We start from the raw sequence: 26,893 nt of genomic DNA on the forward strand, positions 1-26,893 counted from the left end.
TGCGCTAGACAATATTTGACTTTTTTTTTTAACAACACAAAATTCCAATTAAAGTATATGGTACCTTTTCTACATTTGTAAAATGCACACAGATTGGCTTGAAGACTAGCAGATGGTGATACAATGTTTCGACTTTTCAGCACAAAGAGAGGGGGTCCGTCTGTCACTTTTTTTATCATTGCCAGAAAGTAATTATTCAAGTAAACTTTACTGATGATAAAGAATGAAGTAGCTATAGTAGAACAACTATACAGTATTATCTAAGGTATTACAAACAGCAGCTGTGCATCTGGCTATTCTAGGAGCCAAAAAAAGAGGTCCTACCATGAGGTCTGGAGAACACACTCAAGGTGCCCTTCATGATGTTGTTTACTGGAATGGTACAAAGATGTGTGTGGCCTTAGCACCCATGGGTAATTGTTTGCCCCACTTTCACCCCCCATCCATTTATCTGTCTTGCGAATGTAAACCTGTCACTTGAGTGTATCATACCAGTAGCCCCACCAGTGCAGTACATGAGGTCATTGCTTCTGTATTCTTGCTTGCTTCCTTACAGCATCACACACTATGTTTGTGTGTGTGTTCATTCACATTAGGGCAACACACGGGCCACATGCAGCTGCTGTGGCTTTCTCTGCGGGTCCCCCCCAAGCCCCACCACCGAAGTCCCAGTGATTCTGCTGGGAAAGAAAATCAGTGGGAAGAACTGGGCTCCCACCAGCTTGCCAAACCGCTGGGATTTGGGTGGCCGTCACTTCCCCTGAGGGTGTGCGTGCAGGCCCCAATCCCCAGAAGTTGCCCACTCCTGAATGATATCCATCTGGTCACATACTACTGTGATTTGCTCCAGTCATCTCCCCAGAAATGGCTGCTTTTCTTCAACTCATCCAAAGGCTACACGCCGATAGGTAGTGAATGAATATGACATGCAACAACCTACATCTGCCACAAAGCTCAAACTCCTTGTTTGAAATATTCACATGCTAGAGCACAGGTGGCACTCTCAGTCGCTCTCTTTTTGAATTTGTGTCAGAAGAGGAAACACAAAAAAGGCGCTTCTGGTAGGAGATACAAGAATTCGGAAGCAGAGTAGGTGGTACAAATTGCCCGTGTTTGAGGGCGCAGGGCTAGCCTCAAGCTCTTCTTCACGAGCCAGCTGGTAGGACCGTAACACAAGTCTAAGTCAATTATGTCCTCCAGTTATACTGTGTACAACTTTATTAACATAAAGAATGCTAATAGAGTTTTCCTAAGAGCATCTTGAATTAACCCACCACATTCTGCACTGCCAGAGGTTTCATGATCATGTTTTCGAGTAGCTGTTTTGCCAAGCGCAGACATAAAGATAACTCCGCTCTCCTAGAGGTCCTTTGTGTCCAAGGGACCATCTCTGACACTTTTCATTTCTCTGGCAGAATAGCAGGCTCAGAAGGCAGATGCTTACTCAGAACTCCTGCATCCCCCCCCTCGCAAGTGAAATCTAGAGGCTTGTTCCTGAGGTGCCCCAGAACCGCCGCTACTAAGGTCTGATTTACACATTACACCGGCCAGACAAAAGTCAATTTCAACCACAAGAGTGGGAGCCATGCAGCACCTCATAATGGGGTAGGGCTCGGTGATTTTCTCCACAGTGCCATAAACCGTCAGTTTTGAATGTTTGCTGCAGCTTTGTGGGCAAGATTGCCTTCTCCACATGTGAGCAGCTGCACAGGAACGTCTCTCCACGCCACGGCCACGTGGAACAAGAACAAGCAGCCTCTCCGTGTGGTGGCCGTCACATGCCACACTGTCATGCTCCAAATCTGCTTAAGGACAGAATACATGCTTGATTTGACCACAACGGCCTTGGTAGAGTTTAACTCCCTGCGTAGCCAAGCAGGATTAGCTTTTGACTTCTAGGCTTTCCGAGTCTGAGTTCAAAGGGGTAAAGGCTAAGAAATGCCTTGTTTGGGGAAAATATTGGTCCACTAGCCCCAATTTAGCAGCTCTAAGTAAAATGCACAGGGCCAAGTGGAACACCACTCCTCCACCCCACAGGCAGCCTTGGTTTCCAGGAGGATAAAACACCGCTTTACCACCAGCCCATGGCAGGCCTAGCTTGATGCAATCCCAATAGAAGGCAGAAACTGGAGAAGGGAGCATTCCCAACAATAAAAAAGCACCATCCTCTCTGGGGAAGGTGAAGAGCTGCTCACATTCATGAGCGAACAAACCTCCACCCGCTCAAGAGTGGCAGTTTTCTTGTCATCAATTCCCCCCTGCCTCCCTCCACTGATCTGAGTGATGGAAATAAGACACAGCCCTTTCACACCTCTGCCATTAAGTCATGCTCACAGCCAGGTCCGTTTCCCAAGATTAAGTGATTATTTTTTAAAAAACTGTATAGAAATCAACACACTGCCATCATTCTGTGCATCTGGAGCAGCCGCGAGAGGCCCAGGGACTCAGTGAAATCTCTTCTCCTCCCACACGTACCGCTTCCCTGTCGGCACCTTCCGGAAGAACAGACTGTTCCCTCGGCTCATGTTGCCCTGAATAAGTGAAGAAAAAGACGCAAGTGAGGGAGCTTGGAGAGAATGAGAAGCTGAGCCCGGAGGGGACCATCAGGTCCAGGAACAGAGCCCCTCGCAACGGCAGAATAATACTCTGCAGCATTTGGGAACTGCCCTGATATTAGTGGAGAAAAACCAGACCCACTAGGCCACGGCCTTCCCAGTCTGTGGATGCAGCCCAGGCACACTTCCCACCTCCTGAACACTAAAGGAGGATTTGAAGATGGAGAAACTGGTATAGCATCACTTTGTAGGACAGGCACGAGCCACAGCTCATGGTGGGTTAAGCAATCCCCAATGAGCCCAGGATGCTGTGTGAACCAGGTCAATGACATCGCTGTCTGGCACCCTGGCTTGGGAGACCCAAGGAGAGCTCACTTACAATGGGGGAGGGAGGGACTCTGGATCATTAGTTATTCCTCCCCCACATCTAGGATGAAAAACCACACTCCGCTAAGGAAGGACAGACAATGCAGACATACCTCCCTGTGCAGCTGGCTCCAGCAGTGTAACCAGGAGGAGTAAGCGGGCGCGTAAGGGGGGAGGCCAGCAGCAAGCCTGGAAAATAGCAGAAGACAAAACCGCATTGAAATAGCTCACCAGGAAAGCCCCATCTGAACGGCCAAATTTCTAGCCTCAAGGCCGCCTGGAAAGCAGCAGCCCAGATACAACTTCTAGAGCTGGCACTCTTCTCCAAAAGGACGTTCAGGCGGATTTATTTTTCCCTTTTTTTAAAAAAAAAAGGAGGCTTGAATCAAGCAGCACAGCCAAGGTCTCATCCTTCTAGATATAAAACTCCCGCATACACCAACAGCTCCCACACACAGCCAACCATCAGCTGCTTTACTCAAGACCAAGCACCCAGACAACAAGACACATTCTTAATGCCCTGGGAAAACAGGAGGGTAGCTCTGGCGTGACGGCAACGCCAAGTTATTTGTGTGGAGGGAAAGATCACTTAAAAAGAAGACGTGCAGAGCTTTTAAAGACTATGAATGGTATGGAGACAGTTGATAAAGAGAGAAACCTTTCTCTTCCTCTCATAACAGTAGGACAAAGGGGGAGCGTGTGTATGAGTGAAAAACGTCACAGTGAAACTGACTGGCTGTACCTTCAAGATTAGCAAATGGAAATACACCTTTGCACAACATGCAACTGACTGAGGCTGCACACACTTACCCAGGAGTAAGTCCCATTAAACACCACAGGATTTACTTCCAAGTCAACATACATAGGAATGTGCTGTCAATAGCTACCGTATTTCTTCGATTGTAAGACGCCATCGATTTTAAGACGCACGCTAATTTCAGTACCACCAACAGGAAAAAAAACCTTAGACACACCAGCGATTCTAAGACGCACCCCATTTTTAGAGATGTTTATATGGGGGGAAAGTGCACATGAAGAAATAGGGCACATGAAACCACCCTGTTGAGGGTCACGTTCTCTGCATGTCACATACTGGAGACCAATGACAGGGAACAGCTGTTGCCTTCATTGACCTTCTTGTGATTTACCTCTGAGGAACTGACTAGCCATGGCTAGAAACAGAATGCCAGTCCAGGTGGACTTTTGTTCTGATCCAGCAGAGTTCTTTCATGAGGAATAATGCTATGGGAGCAATGCAGGGACCCCAGTAGAGAGGCAAACACCGTCATGTCCAATTGTGATTATTTCTGGATTAAGAATAGTTTTAAGAAGCTGAAGACTAGATTCACACTTTTCAACAACCTGCCTCCTGTGGATAGTAGCTGAGCCATTGGATGCTGACAAGTAAAAGGAATCCGAATTTTCTACCTCTGTTATTAGACTCATTAAGTAAACACTAATGCCCATCCGTTATTTAACAAAATAAAATTGTATGAGAAAAAAAGCTTGTACAAGTGGAAAAACATACCTGATTTTCTTATCCTTTCACACTTAAGGGTGGAAATTTACAGAGTAGACTTTAGTATCCACATAAATTTATGAAGTTTTACTGGATTTGCAGCTGCCCACAAATTCAAAGCCACTAAACTTTGGATCTCATGGGCTCACATATTTTTTTGACGTCTGTTGCTCTTTCTCAAGCCACAACTATTTTGGATATAGGCAGGGCGCAGTAACGGGATGGGTCTTGGACCACTGTGCTTTTAAATTAAAACCTTAAGAGTTATTCTAGGAAAACGTTCCAACTACCAACTAAAGAAGATGTCGGTGGCTTTATTTTTCAGCTCTGTGGGCTGCGGCACCAAAACCCTTGAGAGCAGCTGCTGAAAATATGGAGAGAACAGCGGCAAGATGCCGCAACCTTCCAAATCTGTCATTGCCTAATGGACCTGAGAAACAAGGACTGAATAAGACTGAACAGTATTGTTTTAAAACATGCCATCAAAAGTCAGATTAAAGAAAAGATACTCTGCACTCACCCACAGCTATTAATGGCCATCAGGCTTGAAACAAGTACGAAGGGGTAAGTCAGCATACTGGCGAAGAACTGAAAGTGACAATACAGCAAGATTTATCCATGGAAAGAGTACATCGTGCCTCAACAGACTGAAGGACAGTTAACGGCAGAACCTTCTTCGAATGACAGCAAATCCAGCAGTCGCCTTATTGTTGCAGGGAGCATGTCCCATGCTGGAGAAAAGCAGCCTCATGGGGCACTAATGCTTAGTAGAATGATTCCAGTGGTAATTCTGACCTGGTTTGGAGTTTGCGCTGACTGAGGAACAGAGACAAGGAAAGGGCTGGCAATGGTTCAGCCCAGGCCCAAACAACTACCAACAGCACCTGATTAAATGTTCAGCACTAGACAGATCTCACTGATGAACAGGGAAAGGCTACCCAATATCGGATAGAGATCGCAAAACCTAAAGATCGAAAGGCATCTTTTGCCCAGGACATCACCTCTTATTACCGTGAGGAATAGTATGACAGCCAAGTTCAGGACCAAAGGTATAAACACGAGTCCTCAAGCTTATGGCCACCTTCTCAGGACACTTTCCCTCTTCCCATCCGACACCCAAGGAAAGAGAAAAGGATTGTGCACTCACTCCAGTGACAGCCTGAGAATAACTCTTCATCTCAGTCATGGTGGAGACCTAGAATGAAAAGAAACCAATTAACAGAAACCAGGTCCCCATTAGTAGCAGTTATTTCCAACCTCATCCTAATCCAGACGGGAAGTGCGAGACCTGCAAGTACATTAAAGAGCTTGTAGGCAACAACAAGCAGATTTTACTTAACAGATGCTTGGGGGGGATGCTGGAGCCAGAGCAGAATGAGGCCCTCCCAGGCTGACCCATACTAGGAGGATGCTCACATCAGCCCATGCCCCAAGATAACCACATATGGAGAATACTCACCCCATTCTCCAGTGCATAGGTATTGATGAGGTAGGCCAGCATGTTACAGAGCCACAAAGACAGGATGTCCCCAAGCAGGCGGGGAATAAGGCCCCTAAAAGAGAACAGCCAGCAAGTAAAAAGGCTGCAGACTGCCTGGAGAAACCTCCATTTCCACCACCCCTCTGCCTACCTCCAGTGTGCAGCAGAGGCGGTCTGACTATGCCCATGTGACAGGAGACTGAGCAACTTTGGGCAAAGGATGAATATCCTCAGAAGGAAGTTCTCATTTTCACCGCCCACTTTCGGTTAGGTGGTTACTTAAGAAGAACCCTGCTGGACTACACCAAAGCTTCATCTATCCCAGCGACCTGTCTCCCATAGTGGCCAACCAGGTATTTTCAGAAGCCCACAGCATGAAGGCAAGAGCCCTCCCCCACTGACCTTCCTCCACCCCACCCACACCCGGGTCAACTGATATTGGGAGGCACGCTGTGTTCAGTCTGTGAGCTCTCTCTGCAAAACCCGGCTCGTCCCTGTACCAGCCACCATCACATGTACAAATGGCAGGTCAAGCCCCAGAGCAAGTACTCACGCAAAAAATCCAAAGATGCCCTCTTCCCGGTAAATGGTGACGAAGGAGCTAAACACCCCACTGAAAATGGAGAAAGAAATCCATCGAGTTACTCTAAGGAAATCACAAAACAAGGGATTCTGCCCCCAGTGCCAGCTTCAATAAAGATGACAGGAAGCCTCATGTGAATTGCTTCCTGACCTCTTTTTAGTTCTCCCAATTTCAACCTTGTACGCCAAAACCCCAATGAAGCCAGCTCACAAAATATGCACATACCAGTACTTGGTCTCTCTGCCAATGAACTGCACCATACACCTCAATGTGATCACTGAAGGACAAAACCAAAAGGGAAAGAGCATCAGCCAGGTGGACCTTCCCTCCTCTCTTCTCCCCATTCCAGCTGACTTAATACTACAAGAGTCTAAGACACTCTCATTTAGCAGAAGTGGAATCCAGCCATGACTGAGACGCTCCAGGTCAGTGAAGCTGATCCAGAAATGGGATGGGGTAGCAGAACCTCTTGAGAATGTGGGTTCATAGTGTGGGGGTTCGTTTAGATCCAGCTTTGACCTTGGACGCTCAGGTGATGGTTGTGGCCAGGAGTGCCTTCGCCCAACTGAGGCCGGTGTGCCAACCAGGCCGCCAGCTCCTGGAGACTGCAGACTTGGCCAAGGTGGCACTTTCCTTACGGGTGGGCAACTTGTAGGCCAAAACATCTGGAGGACCACAACTCCCATCATCCCTCACCATAAGCTATGCTGGCTAGTGCTGGTGGGAGTTGTAGGCCAAAACCACAAGCTGCCCACCACTGCCTTAGTTACATTGCGCCTGGATTATTGGAAGACGCTCAACATAGGACTGCTTTTGAAGAGTGCTCAGAAACAACACTGGGTCCAGAATGCTGTGGCCAGGCTGTTAACAGGGGCCGCATGCTGCAGCAGTTACACTGGCTTCTGACTTGGTTTTGGGTCCAATTCAAGTGCTGATCATGACCTTAAAAGCTCTTCACAGTTTTGTCCTAGGTGATAAAATTTATGCTGGGCCAAAAGGTTACCAGCCCATACATACCATGAAACGGGTGGGTGACTAGCGCAGCAGCAGAACGCGCAATCATCTCTTGAGAGGTCTAAGAAGAAAAACAATTGCAGAAACATCTTCAGCCGAAAGGGCAAGACAGAGCCAAAATCTATTATCACACTCCCAAGTATATATCATTACCCACTAAAGCACCTAAAAATGGATCCTTCCAGCTGCCTGACCTCTAAAGTTCTATGACTGCTGTGACTGTATGTGTGTATATGTATGTATGTATATTTATATATATATACACACACATATATACACAGTCACAGCAATATATATATATGCTCCTCTTTAAACAACTTGCAGACAGCTCATATTTAGTTTAGACACCTGCAATCACTGAAGCTGGAATCCATAATTTCACTAAAGAATGAATTGTAGAACACAGCTCGCTTCAAGCATTATGCTGCCAAATGAAGAGCCACCATCAACTGTATGCTCAACTGATGCTACTCAAACTCACCCTTGTGGGGAGAGGACTGCTAGTACAACTGTTCCAGAGAATTAACAAAGCCAGGCTTGATATCTCAGCACTTATAAGCTAACTCTACAGACTAAGTGGAGGGCAAAGGATACTCCATAAAAAAAACTGGCCCAAGAATGTTCAAGGGGAATAAAGGTCAGTTTGGCACAGATTCACCAATCAACAATATTTCACTATTTCAATATTGAAAACAGGTTTTCAAGCCCTCCATTCATTGCTATGGGACAAAGTTGACAGACTACAAGGTGAGACACCTTTGAGAAGGAGCCAAACTCGCTTAGAGCCCCTTATTAGGGGATCATCGTGGGCTGGGTGCAGGTTTTGACCTCAGCCCAATGGTGACATTCGCTCACATGAAGAAAAAGCAAGGACTTCACTTGGGACAATGTTAGAGTGGGGGCAAAACCTGCCTGAAACGCTGTCAGAGGGGCACATCGTGTTTCTATGTCAGAGGGGCACATCGTGTTTCTATGTGCAGTGTGCACAAAGATGAAATGCACTGCGCCCCTGAGGAGTCCCCTGCATCATAATGACCCTCCATCTTCCAGTCAGGCACTTTGCTAGTCTAGCAGAGCAGAACGTTGGACAGATATGATCATAAATCACAGTTATCTGGGGAAGGTTACCAGACACAGTATCTATCACAATGGATGTCCAGCTCTGCTAAATGGGCCTCTCCATCTCAATGGGGCAGAATCTGCACTGTAAGCGAACAACTGCGACCTCTTATGCTCTGTTCCAGGAGTGAGAAGTCCTTTCCACACCCATCCCAGCCCATGAAAATGAACCCCATAAAATACCTCTTTGATAACTTGATCCAAGGAGGACCCAGATTCCTTGCGACCATTTCCTGGATCCTGCAGAGAAGAAACAGAAGTCATCTTCAGAAGCCACAGAATAACAGTATTTCCACTGTCTCTATATGAGGCATCTTGTTATTTCATCAGGTTTCATTTTCATAATTCTGGGTAAAGGATATTCTGCATAGCCTCCCACTTCCCACAAGGTGCACTACTCCATATACTGTGCAAGTCAAACAACCATCTCACAATACCTATAATCTCCCAAAGTGAAATAAATATTTCAGGGAAATGGAGAAGCAATTCATGCAGAGAACCCAGTACTAACATACCTCAACTTGGTCAGCTTCTTGGCATTTCTGGACAGAGGAAAACAGAAAAGTATTAGCCCATGGCTTATCCCCAACCTTCATTCCCAACTGGCTTATCCCCCCATTCCCAACCGGCTTATCCCCTCTACCCTCATTCCCAACTGGCTTATCCTCTCTACCCTTATTCCCAACTGTTGCCAAGTATTAAGCGTATGTAATTGCCTTTGCATTCATTCTTCATTCCCAATCTTTCCTTTCCCACCCTCACTCTGTTGTTGTTCTTATTGACTGTCTTAGATCGTAAGTTCCGTGGAGGCAGTCTATTTGCTTATGAAACTCTGGAAGATACCAGGCACACTGATAGCACCATAAACCAGAAATGCTGCAAATGCCATTCACAGGCTGTGCATTCACCAAGGAATGCACAAACAAATCTCTGAGATGACACTTTGATTTCTAGGGGAAAGTAAGCATAGCATCCGTTTCTCAAAGAGAGTCTGATCTCGATATTTGAGGAAAGGATTTCCTCTTACTTTAGGTTGGTTTCTGACCCATCTATGTTTGCATATATATGTGCAGCTGCATGCACACACACTCCTTCTCAGAGCAACATGGGAAGCTCCCTTATACAGAGTCAGATCATTGATCTATCTAGCCCAGTATGGCGGAAACTGACTGATAGCGTCTCTGCAGGGTATCAGGCAAGATTTTTTCCAGCCTTACCTGGAGATGCCAGGGATTAAACTTGGGACATTCTGCAGGTAAAGCTCGTGCTCTACCCCTGAACCATGGGCCCTTCTCCTGGGCTCACATGTTATTTGCTCTACAGGCATCTTTACTTTAAAAACTTCTCTGTTTTCAGAATCCCTGTTTACTTGCCTTAGGAAAAGTATTTTAATTTTTAAAAAAACAAAACACTTGCACAGCAGTCCTATATCTGAGCTGCTGAATCACCTCCCAAATCAAGACATATTCTTCAAATCTACTCCAACCATGTACCCAGGCACCCAGCACACCAACATCAGATGGATGGTTAGCACAAGTGATGCAAACTGATACAATCCTGTCTGTCCTTTATTCTACCAGGACTCTTAGCTACACTCTTGAGTTTAGAAATGTTGCTTTCCTTGACGACACTAGCATAGTAGGAAAGGAGACTAATTAAAGTTGGCTTTAATTTCAAAATATTATCAAAGTCTCTGACAAACAACTACTCAATCATATTTTCTGACATCCTCCTCAAAAACTTCTTCAGTTTGTCATTTTGATTATTTCTAATGAAAATGTGTGTATTACTTCTTGTACTCTTGTTCTAAAAGGTTTTTGCTAAAAACAAATAAATGTTACATACTTGAGGGCTTTTTGTATTATTTTAAACACTTGCACATTACCCTGAAATTGTTATCCCTCTGTATGCTTGGTGCTTGTCCAAGGTGCATTCTAGCCTAACACCACTGCTTATAAATCTGTAGATTACATTCACAGCTTCATTCTTGAAAGCTGTATGCTTTTTTGCCGTTTGTAGGAAGAATTCCAAAACCAACACATCTAAAAGAGCTAGCAGCCCTGCCCACATAGGTCTTTTTGTTACTAAAAGCAGAGAAACAGCCTTACATATTGGTAACTGCTACTTATAGGTTGGCCTAACGAAGTAGCCACAGCAGCAATCCAGGCAGACCACAGAAAAGCCTAAACTAAATTTAGATCAAAATTGTGCAGCCTATGAATAAGTTGTTTTGATGCCGACAACCTGACCATATTGTCAAATACATGAAACTGCAAAGTACTGTCATATTCACATGCAGAATGAATAGTGCTAAGAGCTGGCAGCAATAAAGAAAAATCTGACTTGCGGGCTGATCATATTTTTTTAGAAGTGCTATTAGCTCAGTCCACACCAAGCCATGCTTCAGTGGTATGAGGACAAGCTTCATGCTTCAAACGGTGGTTTGCAATCCTGGTTTGGAAGGTGAGCACAAACTATAGCATGCCAATTTGGATGCAACAGCAAATATGGCTTGTTCTAAAAAGGAATTAACTTGCTGAATGGGAGCACATGGCTGGGCCACTTGCGGCCCTCCAGATGTTTTGCCCTACAACTTCCATCGGCCCTAGCCAGGATAGCCAACAGTGAGGGATCATGGGAGTTGTAGGCCGAAACATCTGGAGGACCACAAGATGCTCATCCCTAAGGGAAGGAGGGAGCGCACAAGCACAAGGCTCATTCATATAACACCAACTATGGCTTGGTATTACATGTGAACCAACCCAATGTGTTTAATGGGGCTTAAACCTAGGCAGCCACGAACATGCTTACCATAGGCTGGATGAGGGCCAATAAACAGAAGCTGAATCCTGATAAGACGGAAGCTCTGTGGATTGGTGGTTCCCGAGTCCGGAAATTGGGTAAGCGACCTGTTCTGGATGAGGTGGCGCTCCCTCTGAAGGAGCAGGTACGTAGCTTGGGAGTACTCCTAGACCCATCCTTGTCACTGGATGCCCAGGTGGACTCTGTGGCATGGAGTACTTAGGGTCAGCTTCGGCTGATCTGCCAGCTATGGCCTTTCCTGGACAGGGACAACCTAGCCACAGTAGTGCATGCACTGGTAACTTCCCTATTAGACTACTGCAATGCACTATACGTCGGGCTGCCCTTGAAGACGATGTGGAAGTTGCAGCTAGTGCAAAATGCAGCAGCTAGACTGCTGGCGGGTACATCTTATAGAGACCACAAAACACTGGTCTTAATGGACTGGCTGCCTATACGCTTCCAGTCGGAATTCAAGGTGTTGGTAATGACGTTTAAAGCCCTAAACAGCTTGGGACCTCGATACTTGAGAGAGCGCCTCTCCTTATATATGCCTGCCCGAGACTTGAGATCTGTTGGAGGAGCCCTTCTCCGCATCCCACCAATGCAACATATATGCTATGATGGGACAAGGGAGAGGGCTTTCTCCATTGCGGCACCCCAACTGTGGAATGCCCTCCCCTTGGAGGCACGATTGGCGCCAACATTGATTTCATTTCGACGCCAAATAAAAACATGGCTCTTTAACAAAGTCTTTGACGGTTAAACTCACTGGCACATTGTTTTAACTGTTTTAACTGCTTTTAAATTATATATTGTTTTAACTTGGATCATGGTTTGTTTTTAACTGTGTAAATTTATTGTTTTATACTGTATGTTTTTATCTGTACGCAGCTCTGAGATCTTAATGATATAGGGCGGGATATAATTTTTTAAAATAAATAAATACTAGCAAGCATCCATCCCTGCCTCCAGTGAGCATGACTGCCCACAGTCCGGAGTTTTGGGGGGGTGGGGGAATAACCCCCCAAATTGCACTATGCTCTGAAGCAGCTCCAAAAACCTTAGAAGTTCAACATGGCAGCGAGAACAATGCCACCACCACCATCCTATGACACCTGCTACAAGTTCAGGAGGAGAGTGGGAGTTGTCCAAATTATGCTGCTCTTCCAAGACCACTGGGAATGCTTCTGAAACACAGCATAACTGTACAGGCAACACCCTGCCTCCATCCAAAGCTCTGGAGGATGCCTGGTGCTAGTGTGTGTACCACATTGCTGCTCTTCTGGTATTCCTGGAAGATGAGATGACAAAGAGGTACCCCCAGCCTTCCTCCAGAGCTCAGAGTAGGCAGATCAGCAGAGAATTTTCCCTCTTCTCATACTGCTTCAAGCCTCCCCAAAGCTCAACACGACTTTAAAGAAAAGATCACACCTGTCACCCATCAGGAAATGGCAAGTTCCTAGCCACCATAGATGATGATGATGATAATAATGTAATTCTTATCCGCCTTTCCATTTGGATTGAGGCGGGGAACAACAGTAAGCTTACTCACAAGTAAATAAACACAGGATTAAAGCCTTAAATACTGGATTAAAGCAAAAATTCATTTCAAAAGCAAGGTTCTAACAGCAAATTGAGAAACATGTGTTGCTGTTGTTGTTGTTTTAAAAAAGCATTACATTTGATATATATGAAAGCTGAAGGAAACACCATCCATTTATATCTAGAAATACAATTAATTCTCATGCATATGAACTATCCATCCAATTTATATGCTTTTGGGCTTTTACTGACCATCTCTGCCTTAACAAGGCTGCCAACATCTTTTTTGCAGGGCTCAGAAAGGAGTGATGTACCTCACAAGATGAAATGCTTTGCATACTACAAAAATTATAAGGTACCTGTAACACTTTGCTATGCACCACAGTGCCGATGGCCCCTGAGCAGAGTCTAGGCGCCAAACCTTTGAAGAGTCCAGCCCTTCCGTCAATCTTCATAATGTGTTTAGCTGAAAACAAAAATAAACGCAGATATCAGGATCTGCCCCAAGGTTCTTCCCATTCATCCAGCATATCTGCCTAGAAAAGATTCCACCAATCAAAATATCTAACCTATAGTTGCTAATGATGCCATTCTTGTGAAACCATTTCAAACTTAGCCTACCCTATGCTAGAGAAGCCCAGGCCTGATGCCAAGTTTGAAAATTCAGTACCAAAGGTCACCATGTACAGCTACAGACACAATCTAGTGCACAGTAAAAAGCTTTATGTCCCATTGATCTCAGCATACTTAACTGCACCCTGGATTGCATCCAAAAAATGTTAGCATGCAGCTGCACCCTGCTTGACCTTACCAGACTCTGTCATCCTCTACAGTAACAAGCACTACAGAACCAAAGTTAATCATCGTTACTTTGAGAAGCAGTGTGTGAAAATACCAGCTCAAAGTCAATAATGTTACACTGGAAAATGGAGGTGTGACACTGATGAGTCATGCACATGCATGTACAGGCCAAATCATATCTGTGATGCTTGTAAGCCTCAGCTGCCCAAACATCTCTATTATTAAAACTTTGGTTTATTGACTGGAATTAAAAAACCAGTAGCCATGCTTCTTTTAAATCTCCATCCCAGATACTCACCACTTTAGCTATATAAATATCACTGCCATCCTTCATAGAATCTCTAGCAAAACCTAGTACACATGGCAGCTCTGCTTCAAAGGCATGGTTTGCCAAGTGCAATATAGTCATCACAGCGATGCAGCCCTGTTTTAGGTTCTTTCTGGCTTATTCACAAAACTTATCCATTATACACTCACCATAAGCAAAGAGGCCAGGAAGCTGATAGACCTGTCGCCCAAAAATATTTCTTCCCAGAGTTGGAGGGAGGGGTTCATATCCCACCTACAAAATAAAAAGACAATCTACAGCAACCTCTACAGGATGAAGAGCACCCTAGGGGATGGTTCCAACGTTCCCTAGCAGTGTTAATGCAGCAATTCAGTTGGCCAATAGGTGTAAATTGAACCAAAAAGCCGCTTGAATTTCTGTCCTTTCCTACCATTCCAGTGCCATACTACTAACTGTAACTTTAAAACAGCAAAACCACTATATGTAAAAGATGGCCTAGTTTGCAACTCACATTCAGTATCATGGTGGATTACAGTTCAGCAGAAAGATTTATGGCGGCACTGGACACCCATCAAGTACCATCTTTTAGTGCTATACAAGGCATTTAGGATTCCTGAGCAAACATCCTACACACTCATTGCATTTTTCCTCTTTTGGCTCCTCAAAGGGTTCCTCCTCCCTTGTACTAGTAACTTTATTTAAAAGCAGAAACTTTCTCTTGATGTGATCTGGTGTCTTCTGGAGTTAGGATTTGTTGTGACTAGGACAATAAACCTAGAACAACTAGATGTGAATCTTCTAATGTGGAGCAGCTTTGCTTTGTATACTGCTTGATTCACCACAGTAGACCTTGCCAGGCAACATGCTTTCCACAGTTTGCAACTGAACCTATCAAGGAAATCTGCAGTTCAGCAGGAAGTTTTGTGGACGCACTGGATACCAACTTTTACAGCTCTGATTTTCAAGAGACAGGTGGCATTCATTTTTGAGATAGATATCCCGTCACATGGTTCCAACATAGTTCTCAGTGTGGCTGTCATATCAAAACAGTCAGTTGTGATGTTAATAACAGCTAGCTTCAAAACTGCTTTGTCCTTATATTTGGAACATAACAGGGATTTGTTTATTCACACTCTGAAAATGCAAATATCCTTCCCGAGTCTGCATTTGTGATTAGAAGATTAATGTCTTAAAAACGCATGGGCTGTTAAATTTTTGTACAGACAAGCTCTTTCTGTGCAGCTAAGCTGTTCAACCAATAACGGTTTGAGCAAAAAGCCACAACTGGCCAAAAGCAACATGCAGCCAGAGATACTAAATAAAGAAACTCTTGAAGTCTGGATCTACTGGGAGTGTCTCAGACACTACCAATAAAAACAAGAAGGGGGCTGATTTGAATATGAGGCACACATAAAGCCAGCGCAGAAAAGTGATTGCAATTTTAGGAAACAGCTAAACTCACAAAAACAGCTGAGCGGGGCCAAGCCAATTCGAAACTAGCTAAAGCTAGCATTGGCTTCTGCAATGAGGATTGCTCTGTGGCTAGCATGGGCAGTTTTGTTCTCCCAGGAACGTGGACACAGCGAAGGCAGCAAGCGAGGGAAGCGCAGCGTCTTGGAAATGGTTTTGACTCTGTGGTGCTACCGGCAGCGTCTAAAAATCCCCCTGCTAGTACTCAATCAGTATGGCTGTCACTGTGGAACTGGGGGTTCCGGAAGTCCCCTGGATGCAGTGGATCAATGCTGTTTCTTGCATGACTGTTGTTACCGCCACGCCAGGGTCTCCCTGAACTGTCGCAGCAAGGTAAAATGGCAGCGCTACAAGCTCTTGTGCAAGAGTTCAGAGACAGAATGCCGGTCCACAAGTGTCTGTGGCAGGATGGCATGCGAGTGTGATAAGCAACTGGCAGAGTGTTTGACAGCAGCCAAACCCAAGAGGAAGTATTCTTTTTACAACAGAGAGGAGCTCTGCAAAGGACCTAAGGACTCTTGCCCAGTCATCTACCAGAACTGGACTGAAATCCTGCACTGGGGGAGTCCCCGCTCTCTATCTCTCTCAAGGCATATTTCTTAAGGGGAAATTGAACAATTGGAACAACAGGCTGTGGTGGCTTCTGCAGCTTCCCAGGAACCCCCATCCCTTTAACATCATGTTTTTAGACACTGCTTTTGTGGCAGTTGCTTGCCAGCTGACAGCAGTCGCCTGGATGGAACTGGGAGGAGGTGGAAATACGGTTTGTGTTCTTATCGGAGGCTTTCCTCTTCTGCCAGGGCAGCAGCAACACGCCTCGGGGCAGAGAGAAGTGGAGGCCACCCTACGAAGCGGAAGGCAAATCAAGGCCGAAGACTGCAGGCCAAGGGTGAGCCTGCTACAGCTCGGGTCAAATGCTAATGTTATTTGGGGCTGGGCGGGGCGGGGGGGGGCTGCCGCCATGAAACACTTTTGGCAGAGGGGACACTTTTGACAGCAGGAGAGGGAGGAGGAGCGGCCACTTGGGGTCACTACGATGCCTCCCCCACTCCGCCGCCACCGCGGGTGTCCCCATTCTCACGTTCTCGCACAAGAGGCATATCCGCCGGGGCGAAAGTTCTCACCTGCACCAGCACCTTCACGTACATGAGCGGCTGCGACAGTATAGTGAGGCCGGAGCCCAGCAGCACCTGAGAAGCCGTGTCCGCCATGCTGCCGCCGCCGCCGCACCGGGCTCCGCCAGCAGGAGAGGTGGGACGAGAAGCTGCCGCGCCACCTCCACGTGACCTGCAGCGGAGCAGGAGAAGGCTCGGCGCCACCGTCGCGTCCCGCCTTTCCGCTACTTCCGGTTCCAAATGTTCCTTATTTCCGCCATTTCTAGGGCTGGTTAGTGTGGCCATAGGGCTGGGGGGTCGGGGGGTGGGATATTACAGGGACACATAGCATGAGCTTCCGCTTAAAAAAAATCGACACCCGGCATCCGCTATAGGCCGCAGTGTGTTCGCTTTATTTATGTTTGCAGCTCCATGGTGAAATCTTTCTATATCGTAAGAACGGAAGTGCCAAAGAGGGCTGCGATAGCGTGCAAGTCGATCATTTTTGTTTATCTCAAATGGTGAAACCATCGACTCTAATATTACCTTCGGCACTTCCAATGTTGTGCTTCTAGAGTTGTTTCTGACAGCCAATGAAGAACAGGCTTGTGAGTCACGGGATAGACACCTCGACATAGAGATAGAAAAAGGTGAGATTTCAAATTGTGTAACCCTTTTTTTAATATATCCATCTCTTTGCCATCGGAATAGCTGATGTAGACCGAGGAAAGGCCGTGAGAGAAGCTCTCGAGAGAAGAGGGAAGCCTCCGCCTCCAATGTTAGCGAGACAGCAGAAGAATCATTAACAGGCGCCAGAAGGCTAGCAGAGGGCATAGCAGTTATAGGGCAACTAAGAAATCCAGGAAGGTTGAAATGTGATTTCTGAAAAGCGAACAATCCATTTAAAAATCTGATACAAACGCATTTAAAACTGCATGGCTGTCTTTCACACAAGCACGTGACCAGCAGGAGCAATTCAAATGTGCTTTAAGTGGAATGAGCAAAATCTTTAAAATTTATTTTTTAAAAAGGGAATCTGGAACTGGCAAGGGTCTACTATAGCAGAATACAAGTGGATAGGTGCATGCAAGAGTATAAAGATACTTTCCTGTAACATTCAGCGTTCTTTTCTTTTCTTTTTAATGAAATTGCGATATTCCTGGATTTTTTCAAGTGCATTTTGAGGACAGGAATGAATAGTAGAGGAAGTACTGAGCAGAACGCACATTCTAGTAGACCAAAGTACACTACTAAAAAAACAACAGGGAGGGGGAAAGGTATGCCCTAGAAATGTGGACCACAAGGAGAAAGGAGCCCCTCTACAATGGACAATACTAAAGATGTGGGGGGTCAAGTTTGATGGTCTGCTGCCAGAGGCTGATGAATCCTCATGGATTTCTGAGGACTCTTGGGGATTTTCCTGCAGGCCTAGGTTCTGGTCACCATTTGGAATGAGATGATCCAGGCTATTGACAGGTTCACTCCAAAATGTCCTCAACTTAATCGTAGAGCCATGTCAGCTCTTTGGTATTCCGAGCACCTGAGGGCGATGAAACATCTGTGTCAACAATTAGAGTGCAAATGGGGAAAGACTCATAACAAATACAATTGAACAGAGATAAGAATCCATCTGCAATCTTATTCTGACAGCCCTGAAGAAATACTTGTGCAATCTGAGGATCTGGACAAATTGCTTGTGGGACTGAGGGCTACTACTTACCTCTTAGATCTTTGTCCATACTAACTTGTGAAATCTGCCAGGCTTGGAGTGGATACCTAGACCTATGAGGTGGTAAATGCCTCCTTGACGGATAGTGAGGTCCCCACAGCTTTGAAAGAAACAGTGGTGAGGCCCTTGTTGAAGAAACCAAATTTAGGTCCTATAGTTTCGGTTGCCTCCTTGGCAAATCTCCTGTTACCAGATTTGCCATTCTTGGGCTAGTCTGGGAATCCTCCTGGACTCTGCATTAACTGGGAAAGCCCAGGTGGCTGCAGTATCCAGGAATACATTTTACCAGCATAGGCTGGTACACCAGCTGCAGCCTTATCTGGAGAAGATGGACCTCACTTTAGTTATCCATGTACTAGTGACATGCAGCTACCCGAGTGTTGGTGGGAGCAAGACGATCTGATCATATAATGGCGCTACCGCCTCAGCTGCACTATGTTTCCGAGCCAGTTTAAAGTGTTCATTTTGACCTTCAAAGCCTTAAATGGTTTGGGACCAACTTACTTGAAGGATTACCTTCACCCATATCAGCCTCGTCTCACTTTCAGACCAAGACAGGCCATTCTCATTTGCCCCGTGAGGTGAGTTAGGTGGGTGACAGATAATCTTTTCAATGATGCATACCATTGGCAATTAGTCTGACTCTCATTGTCTTCTCTGCAGTAGCCCCACACCTCTGGAATAAGTTGTCCTTGGGGACCTGCCATGCTCCATCATTGCAGGTTTTTAAGGGCAGCCTTAAAAACATTATTTTACTCTCATTTTCTCCTGACATGATTGCTGTTGTTGCTGTGTTTATTACTGGCTTTTATTGTGTTCTTACTGTTTTATTGCATTTTTATCACTTTTAATATTGTATTGCTTTTATGTGTATTGTACCCCACCATGGGAGGGGCTCTTGCCATGAAAGACTGTCAAGAAATATTTTAAATAAATAAGAGAATGCATATTGATACAGATCATACAAAATTAATTGGTAGTTCTTAAAACAGCAATATTCACTCCATAGACTCAAAATTATCTTCATAACAAGTTAATGAGTGCAAAACAGATGAGGCACTCCATGTGCATACTTCTTTTGGAATTCACTACTAATATGTTCTCTTATAGATTTCAGTACTTGGAGGTATATAGCCAATACGACTAGTAGACCAAAATTGAAAACAATATTCCAAGTATGGTCACACCACAGGTTTGTAAAGGCAGTTTTATTTTTTATTCTTTTCCTAATGATCTTTTGCCTTTTTCTTAGCAGCCACACACTGGTTTGATATTTTTATCAAGATATGGACCACAATCCCAAGATACCTTTCTTCATCAGTCACTGCCAGCTCAGACTGAATCAACATATACATGAAGTTGGGATATATATTCTTTTGCTGCAGTGTGTATCACCTTACACTGTTTACACTGAACTACATTTGCCATTTTAATGCCCAGTCCCCCAATTTGGAGAGATCTTTTTGGAGCTCTTCACAATCCCTTTTTGTTTTAACCATTCTCAATTATTTGGTGTCATCTGCAAACCTGAGGCAGAAATTGCAGGAGCGAATACATCATGTGGCAAGAGAGAGAGAAAAGACATTATACAGTACCAGAAAAAATGCTAATTTGGCCCCAAACTTGGCAGCCTGAATAAATTATGCACAAACATGCTTAATTTTATACCAACATCAGTTTTATAACAGGTTATAAAGAGTTACAATAGTTTCTGAGCCCAATACATGACTTCAGTGGATTCTCCACCGAAATAATTAGCTAGTTTGTACAACTATTTTATGGCTAATTAAATATTTAACAGACAGCTACATAAATACATTCTGTTTGGTTTTGGTTGCCTTTTAAAATACTTACGTATTTTATTATCATAAAACTAGAGCTGCACCCTTAACATATTTTATTATGCTGTTTAATGTAAACACAATACATACTTTTCATTCTGGGACAAGGAACAATAAGTCATTAATACAGAGGAAGTTGCAGACCCTGTTTTGAATAACATCAAGAGCTCCAAAAATCATAGCACCACTAAAGAGTTAAAAACACAACATAACTTTACCCAAGTGTTGCATTTCTATGCTTCGTGGTTCTAGCACTGCATTGGCAGACTTTTGCCCTGTTCCAGTTGTACCCACTGCCACCCAACCATCTATGAACAATAACATTCAATACAGAGTTGTCAGGTCATCACCCTTCATCTTGAAGGGGAAAAAGATCTCATGTGCACATTCAATGAGAATCTTTTTTTAAGGAATAAATAAGGATGGAATTACATCTGACTTCAGCAGATGCAGGCTTCCCGACTCACACTTGCTGAGGTAATGTGAGTGCAATGGTGGAGGGAGCATTTGTAGGGGAGAATCAGCAAAAGGAAGGAACAGTGCTTAACAAATCTCTCCTGCAAATCTTACCCTTATGCTAGTCTTGGAGCCCAGCTGGAGTGGGGGAAATGATTAGAAATAGCCAGAGGGACATTTGCAGGGCAGAAGCTGTAGGCAGGTCAGGCCGGCGCCCCATCCACCTGCCAATTCTCCCTTGTTAGTGCTCCCCTGACCTCCATCGTTGCTTTATGAAGAAAATGCAGGGCTGGGAATCCTGTGTTCTTCCTGTAATGCGTAATTCTACCACCCTAAGTTACTAACAGAAACAACCAAACAACATACAAAAAAAAATCTTGCTTTTTCAGATCAGTTACTCAGCTATAAAGCTATAGAAATAACAGAATAGAAATCCATTCTCCTCTTTGCCCAGACTCCAAATTCTCTTCCACCAAAAAAGCAGTAGACTTTTTGCCAAACTCTTGTAATAAGTGTGCAACAGGAGAGTGCCAGCTTTCCTCCTGACCAGTTGTTAACTTAGTACAGGTTATTCAAAATCCATAGTTTCATGGGCGGGGACCAAACGTTCCTTATACAGAAACTCTGTCTTTGGGCTAACCGCTCTGCTCCCTGGTGATAAATGCTTTTGACCGCTCTTGTTTGGCGCTTTGGCATGATGTTCAATATCTGTCTTCAAAAGCATGTGGTCAATTTGGAGGGGTTTCCATTTGAATTCTCGGCGGGGAAGAACTTGTGACTTGCTTTGGCCCAAGTGCCACAGTTGCTTCTTCTCGGGAACGCTCTCAGATTTCAATGAAAGACTTCGTCGCAGCATTAAAGTCACAGAAGGCACTTCTGGATTCCACCACATGGACCTAAATGGAGGAGAGGGACAAACAAATTCATTTTGCCGAGATAGCAGAGACCAGTATGTGGTAAGACAACAAGGGACAGAATTAAAATTCATCACTGGTCTCCCAATAAAAGATGGCTTACAGACACCCTGACGATATTAACATTTCATGTCATTTCTAGTAGGAAAATACCAATTATCTAGACCCATTCCAGTCTGGGTTTCAATCTGGTTATGGGACTGAATCAGCCATAGTCATTCTGATGGATGACCTTTATCAAGGGGGGGGGAGGCAGGGAAAGTGCAACCCTGTTAATTTGCTTGATCTCTCATCAGCTTTTGATACCATTGACCATGGTATTTTCCTGGATCGACTCCATCGGATGGGCATTGGAGGCACTGTGCTACAGTGGTTCCGGTCCTACCTACTGGGCTGATTTCAGAGAGTAATATTGAGTAATTATTCTTTGGCCCCTTGGCAGTTCTGCTATGGGATTCTGCAGGGCACCATCTTGTCCCCAATGTTGTTTAACATCTACACGAAGCCATTGAGAGTTGTCATTAGATTTGGAGCCAAATGCCATCAGTATGCTGATGACAAGTAGCTTTATCTCTGTCCTGAAGAAGCCGGTCTGAAACCAGCCACTTTTGCTTATCTCTTTGGGCAGAGTGCCCAGACTGGGAAGCACGCCAAGAAACAGCAAACACAGCAATTAAAGAAGTAACTAATAAGGTGTATTGGTCACACAGCTGAAACAGAAATACATAGAGCAATTGCTGGTTGCTTACGCAAAACACAAAGGCAGTCCATAAAGCATTCCAGATGTCAGTGAGGGTACGAGAGAGTCACGAAAATCCATAAGCCAGTCCAGATTCCAAAGGGCAGGAGAGAGTCACGAGGTCCAAGAAGTCCAGAGTCCAAAACGATACAACACGGCAGGAACACGGCACGGTCACGGGTACACGGTCCAGAGCTTCTCCCAGGCAAACCAGATAAGCTCTGACAATTTCCTGGTCTGCAGACTGCTATCTAAATACACCAGCTCAGCCTCACAGCTGTTCCTTGTTCAGCTGGCGTTTATTAGCAATCCGCTTAGATCGACGTAACGCCTCCTTCTCTGCCCTTTGCTGTTTGAACGAGGGCACGTGTAACAAGTCTGTTTGCTCCTCTTCTAAGTCTGCACTGGATGAGGCCTCTGCTGGCTGTTGATCAGCCAAGCTGGTACTGGGTCCCGCCTGTGGCTGCTCATCCCCAGAGTCCTCATCCTCAGACAACTCACCATTCCTTACACTACTCCCCTCTCCATAATCCCCTCCTGCCGCCCTAGCTGGGCCTGGCTTGGAAGGGTAGTTAAGGTGAAAGTCCTGCACCAAGAGAGGAGCATGCACATCCCCAGCATTCTCCCAGGAGCGCTCTTCTGGCCCATAACCCAGCCAGTCAATTAAGTACTGCAAACGCCCTTGATGTTTCCGTGAGTCCAAGACTTGTGCCACTTCATACTCCTCCTCCCCATCCACTAACACTGGGACTGGAGGAGCCTTTGACCCAGCATCCGGCCTCACCCCTGCTGCTGGAACCAATAGAGAACGGTGAAACACAGGGTGAATCCGGAAAGTCCGAGGCAGCTGTAAGCGGAACGCCACCGGATTAATCTGTGCTGTTACTAAAAATGGACCCATAAAGCGTGCATCCAACTTCCGGCAGGGTCGATGCCGTGGAAGATTCCGTGTTGATAACCACACCCGGTCACCAACCGTGATTGCCGGCCCCTCCTGCCTCCTCCGATCAGCGCCCACCTTGTAGGCCTCTTTGGCCACCTGCAGCTGCTCCTGCACCATGGATTGCACTGCCTGTAATTCCTGCAACCATTGATCTGCTGCAGGAACCTTGGTAGCGGGCACCACCGCCGGAAACCACCGTGGATGCATACCACTGGTTGCAAAGAACGGTGTCTGCTGCGTTGAGGCGTGCACAGAATTATTATAGGCGAATTCCGCCAAGGGAAGCAACCCCGCCCAATTGTCTTGTTGATAGTTAGAGTAACATCGGAGGTATTGCTCTAACGTGCCATTTGTCCGCTCTGTCTGGCCATCTGTTTGCGGATGAAAGGCTGATGACATATGCGCTTTGATGTCCAAAACCTGCATCACCGCCTTCCAAAAACGTGCCGTAAATTGCGCTCCCCGATCCGAGACAATCCCCTCCGGCAGTCCATGTAACCTGAACACATTGTCCACGAACAATCGAGCAGTCTCCTGGGCGGTTGGTAACCCTGGACACGGGACAAAATGTGCCATCTTTGAAAAAAGATCGACCACTACAAATATAGTGGTGTGTCCCGCAGACAATGGCAAGTCTGTAATAAAGTCCATTGAAATCACCCGCCATGGACCCACAGGTGTAGGCAACGGATGTAGCAAGCCTGCCGGTCGCCCCCTTATGTCCTTTGCCCGATGGCACACCGGACAGCTCTGGACGTACCGAGCCACATCTGCTTGCACCCTCGGCCACCAAAAGTCTCTAGATAGCAGGTGCAAAGTCTTGTATATGCCAAAATGTCCGGCCGGTCGGCTGTCATGGCACAGCTGTAACACTGAGTCCCTACACACCCCTGCTGGCACATACAAACGACCTCGGTGATATAGGAGCCCGTCTCTTATGTGAAACGGTGCCTTGGCCCCTCCTGCTGCCTGTTCCCGCACCAACGCGTCCTGCCCCTGCACCTGGCGAATCTGTTCCCTCAAAGTCGGGGGCACCTGCGCTGCTGCAAAATGTTCGGGTCGCAGGATCGTTGACCGCACCTCCCTCTCCGTCTGCGCTGCATACTCCGGCTTGCGGGACAAGGCATCAGCCTGGCGATTTTGGGCCCGAGGAACATATTTCAACCGAAAGTTGAAACGCCCAAAAAACAAAGCCCAGCGCTTCTGCCTTTGTGTCAGCTTCCGGGCTGTTTGTAGATACTCCAGATTCCGGTGATCGGTTCGAACCTCTACTGGATACTCCGCCCCCTCCAACAGATGACGCCACACCTCGAAGGCCGCCTTTACTGCCAAGAGCTCCTTCTCCCAGATGGTGTAGTTTCTTTCTGGTGGAGTAAGCTGCCTAGAAAAAAACGCACAAGGCAACCACCCACAGTCTGCTGTACTTGCCTGCAGCAGAACTGCACCTACGGCGACATCTGACGCATCCGTCTCCACCACAAACGGTTTACGTGGATCTGGATGCTGCAAAATTGGGGCTGCCGTAAACCGCTGCTTCAGCTGCTCGAAAGCTACCTGTGCTGCCGGTGTCCACCGAAACCCCGTCTTGCCCCTCAGCAACTGGGTGATGGGTTCCGCCAGAGTCGCGAACTCTGGAATAAAGCGCCGGTAAAAATTCGCGAAACCCAAAAAGCGCTGCACCTCCTTTCGAGTCCTAGGAGACTGCCAGGACAGGACCGCTTCGACCTTGGCGTGATCCATCGCCACTCCTTTTGCAGAGATCTTATAACCTAAAAAGTCCACTTCCGTGAGATCGAACGCACATTTGTCTAATTTTGCGTACAACCTGTGCTCACGAAGTCTCTGCAAGACTGCCTTAACATGAGCATCATGCGCCTCCTGATTGGGGGAAAAAATCAAAAAATCATCCAGATAAATAATAACAAAGCGATCCAGGTAGTCCCTGAAAATGTCATTAACAAAATGCTGAAATACGGCTGGGGCGTTGCATAATCCGAACGACATCACCGTATATTCATAGTGCCCATATCTGGTCTGAAAAGCAGTCTTCCACTCGTCCCCTTCCTTGATTCTCACCAAATTATAAGCCCCGCGAAGATCTAATTTGGTAAAAACCTTCGCATGTCGCAGGCGCTCCAAAAGTTCTGGAATTAATGGTAAGGGGTAGCGGTTACGCACTGTGATGCGGTTCAGACCTCTATAATCATTACAGAGACGCAAATCCCCTGTCTTTTTGCGTACAAAGAATACGGGTGCGCCTGCAGGCGACTTAGAAGGGCGAATAAACCCCTTCTGTATGTTGGTCTCCAAAAATTCCCGTAAAACCGCCAACTCTGGTTCTGAAAGGGAATAAATGCGCCCTGCTGGTATAGAGGCCCCTGGTAACAAATCAATGGTGCAGTCATATGGCCTATGCGGTGGAAGCCTATCCGCCTCCTTTTTGTCAAAAACATCCGCAAATTCAGCATACTTTGCTGGAAGATCTGCGGCCGCAGATCTTGGAACCACTGCCACGGCTGCCTGCACCTGCTCTGGCCAACAATGTTCTTGACAATAGGGTGAAGCAAAAAGTACTTCCCGCCGACCCCATGAAATATGGGGATCATGCTGCGTGAGCCATGGCATCCCCAAAACCACTGCAAAATGTGGTACTGCTGCCACATAGAAACGTAGGCGCTCCACATGCCCCTGGATCTCCAGCCTCAACAGAGTGGTCTGGTGTGTAACTGGCCCTGATTTTAAAAGTCGCCCATCAATTGTCTCCACCTGCCTCGGCTCTGCCAGCGGCTCTAGTGTGAAATTGTGTTGGGAAGCAAATGCCCAGTCCATAAAATTGCTGGATGCTCCAGAGTCAACCATAACTCCCACTGCACACCCCTGAGCCTGCTCCTCTGACAACGTTGCTGAGACCAGTAGAGGGTCTTTTCTAGGTTCTGCATGAGGCACACCTGCCTCTGCCCCCAAAATTCCCAGGCTAGCGACCCCTCCTAAGCCTGGGAAGTCCCGTTTCCCGACAAAGACCCCTTCTGTCCTTTGGCAGGGCAGACTCGAGCAAAATGCCCCCCATGTCCACAATATAAGCACACGCCAGCCGCTCTCCTTCGCTGCTTCTCCGCCGCAGAGAGATGTGCTCTTACAGCTCCCAGCTGCATGGGCTCCTCCCCAGTACAGGGCGAGACCACGACTGCAGGTGTTGCTGCTGGCTCCACCACTGGCTGTACTCTCCATCCTGTTGTTCCTTTTTGTGCCAAACGACGAGCTGATAATCGAGCATCCATCCGGGTGGCCTGTTCGATGAGCAGAGCCAATGATGTAGGCGGTGCTGAGCGTGCCAATTCGTCCAACAGCTCCTCTGCCAGGCCATAACGAAACTGTGACTGAAGTGCACTGTCATTCCAAGTCAGGTCTTGTGCCAGGAGACGAAACTGAGTAGCATATTCAGCCGCTGACCCCTTTCCCTGACGCAACTCCCTTATGCAGTGCTCAGCTGTTTCTGCTTTCACCGGATCTCCCCAGATGGCTGTCATTTCTTTCAGAAACGCATCCAGGTTGTCAAGCAAAGGGCTATCCTGATTGAGATAAGGTGTAACCCATTTGCTTGCAGACCCAGACAATAAGGACACAATAAAAGCTA

The 26,893-nt window shown here is 46.3% G+C and overlaps 2 protein-coding genes across 2 annotated transcripts in view; both read right to left on the reverse strand.

Moving 5' to 3' along the window:
* Positions 1-2,341: 2,341 nt before the first annotated feature.
* On the reverse strand, positions 2,342-16,851 carry MTCH2 (mitochondrial carrier 2). The gene is made up of 13 exons (XM_063116808.1): positions 16,668-16,851; positions 14,262-14,346; positions 13,343-13,449; positions 9,152-9,178; positions 8,820-8,876; positions 7,521-7,578; positions 6,729-6,780; positions 6,474-6,533; positions 5,900-5,993; positions 5,588-5,635; positions 4,961-5,028; positions 3,035-3,110; positions 2,342-2,531 (listed from the first exon to the last, which is right to left on the reverse strand). The coding sequence occupies exons 1-13, from the start codon at positions 16,752-16,754 to the stop codon at positions 2,445-2,447; spliced, it is 906 nt and encodes a 301-aa protein (XP_062972878.1). The 5' UTR covers positions 16,755-16,851; the 3' UTR covers positions 2,342-2,444.
* Positions 16,852-20,729: 3,878 nt separating this feature from the next.
* AGBL2 (AGBL carboxypeptidase 2) overlaps positions 20,730-26,893 on the reverse strand; it is a 35,639-nt gene continuing 29,475 nt past the window's right edge. The window contains exon 19 of the mRNA XM_063118339.1: positions 20,730-21,559. Coding sequence (XP_062974409.1) covers positions 21,232-21,559 — 328 coding nt within the window. The 3' untranslated portion in view covers positions 20,730-21,231. The remainder of the gene's footprint in view (positions 21,560-26,893) is intronic.

This window comes from Elgaria multicarinata, chromosome 2 (assembly GCF_023053635.1).
Source record: "Elgaria multicarinata webbii isolate HBS135686 ecotype San Diego chromosome 2, rElgMul1.1.pri, whole genome shotgun sequence".
Classification (NCBI taxonomy): Eukaryota; Metazoa; Chordata; class Lepidosauria; order Squamata; family Anguidae; genus Elgaria; species Elgaria multicarinata.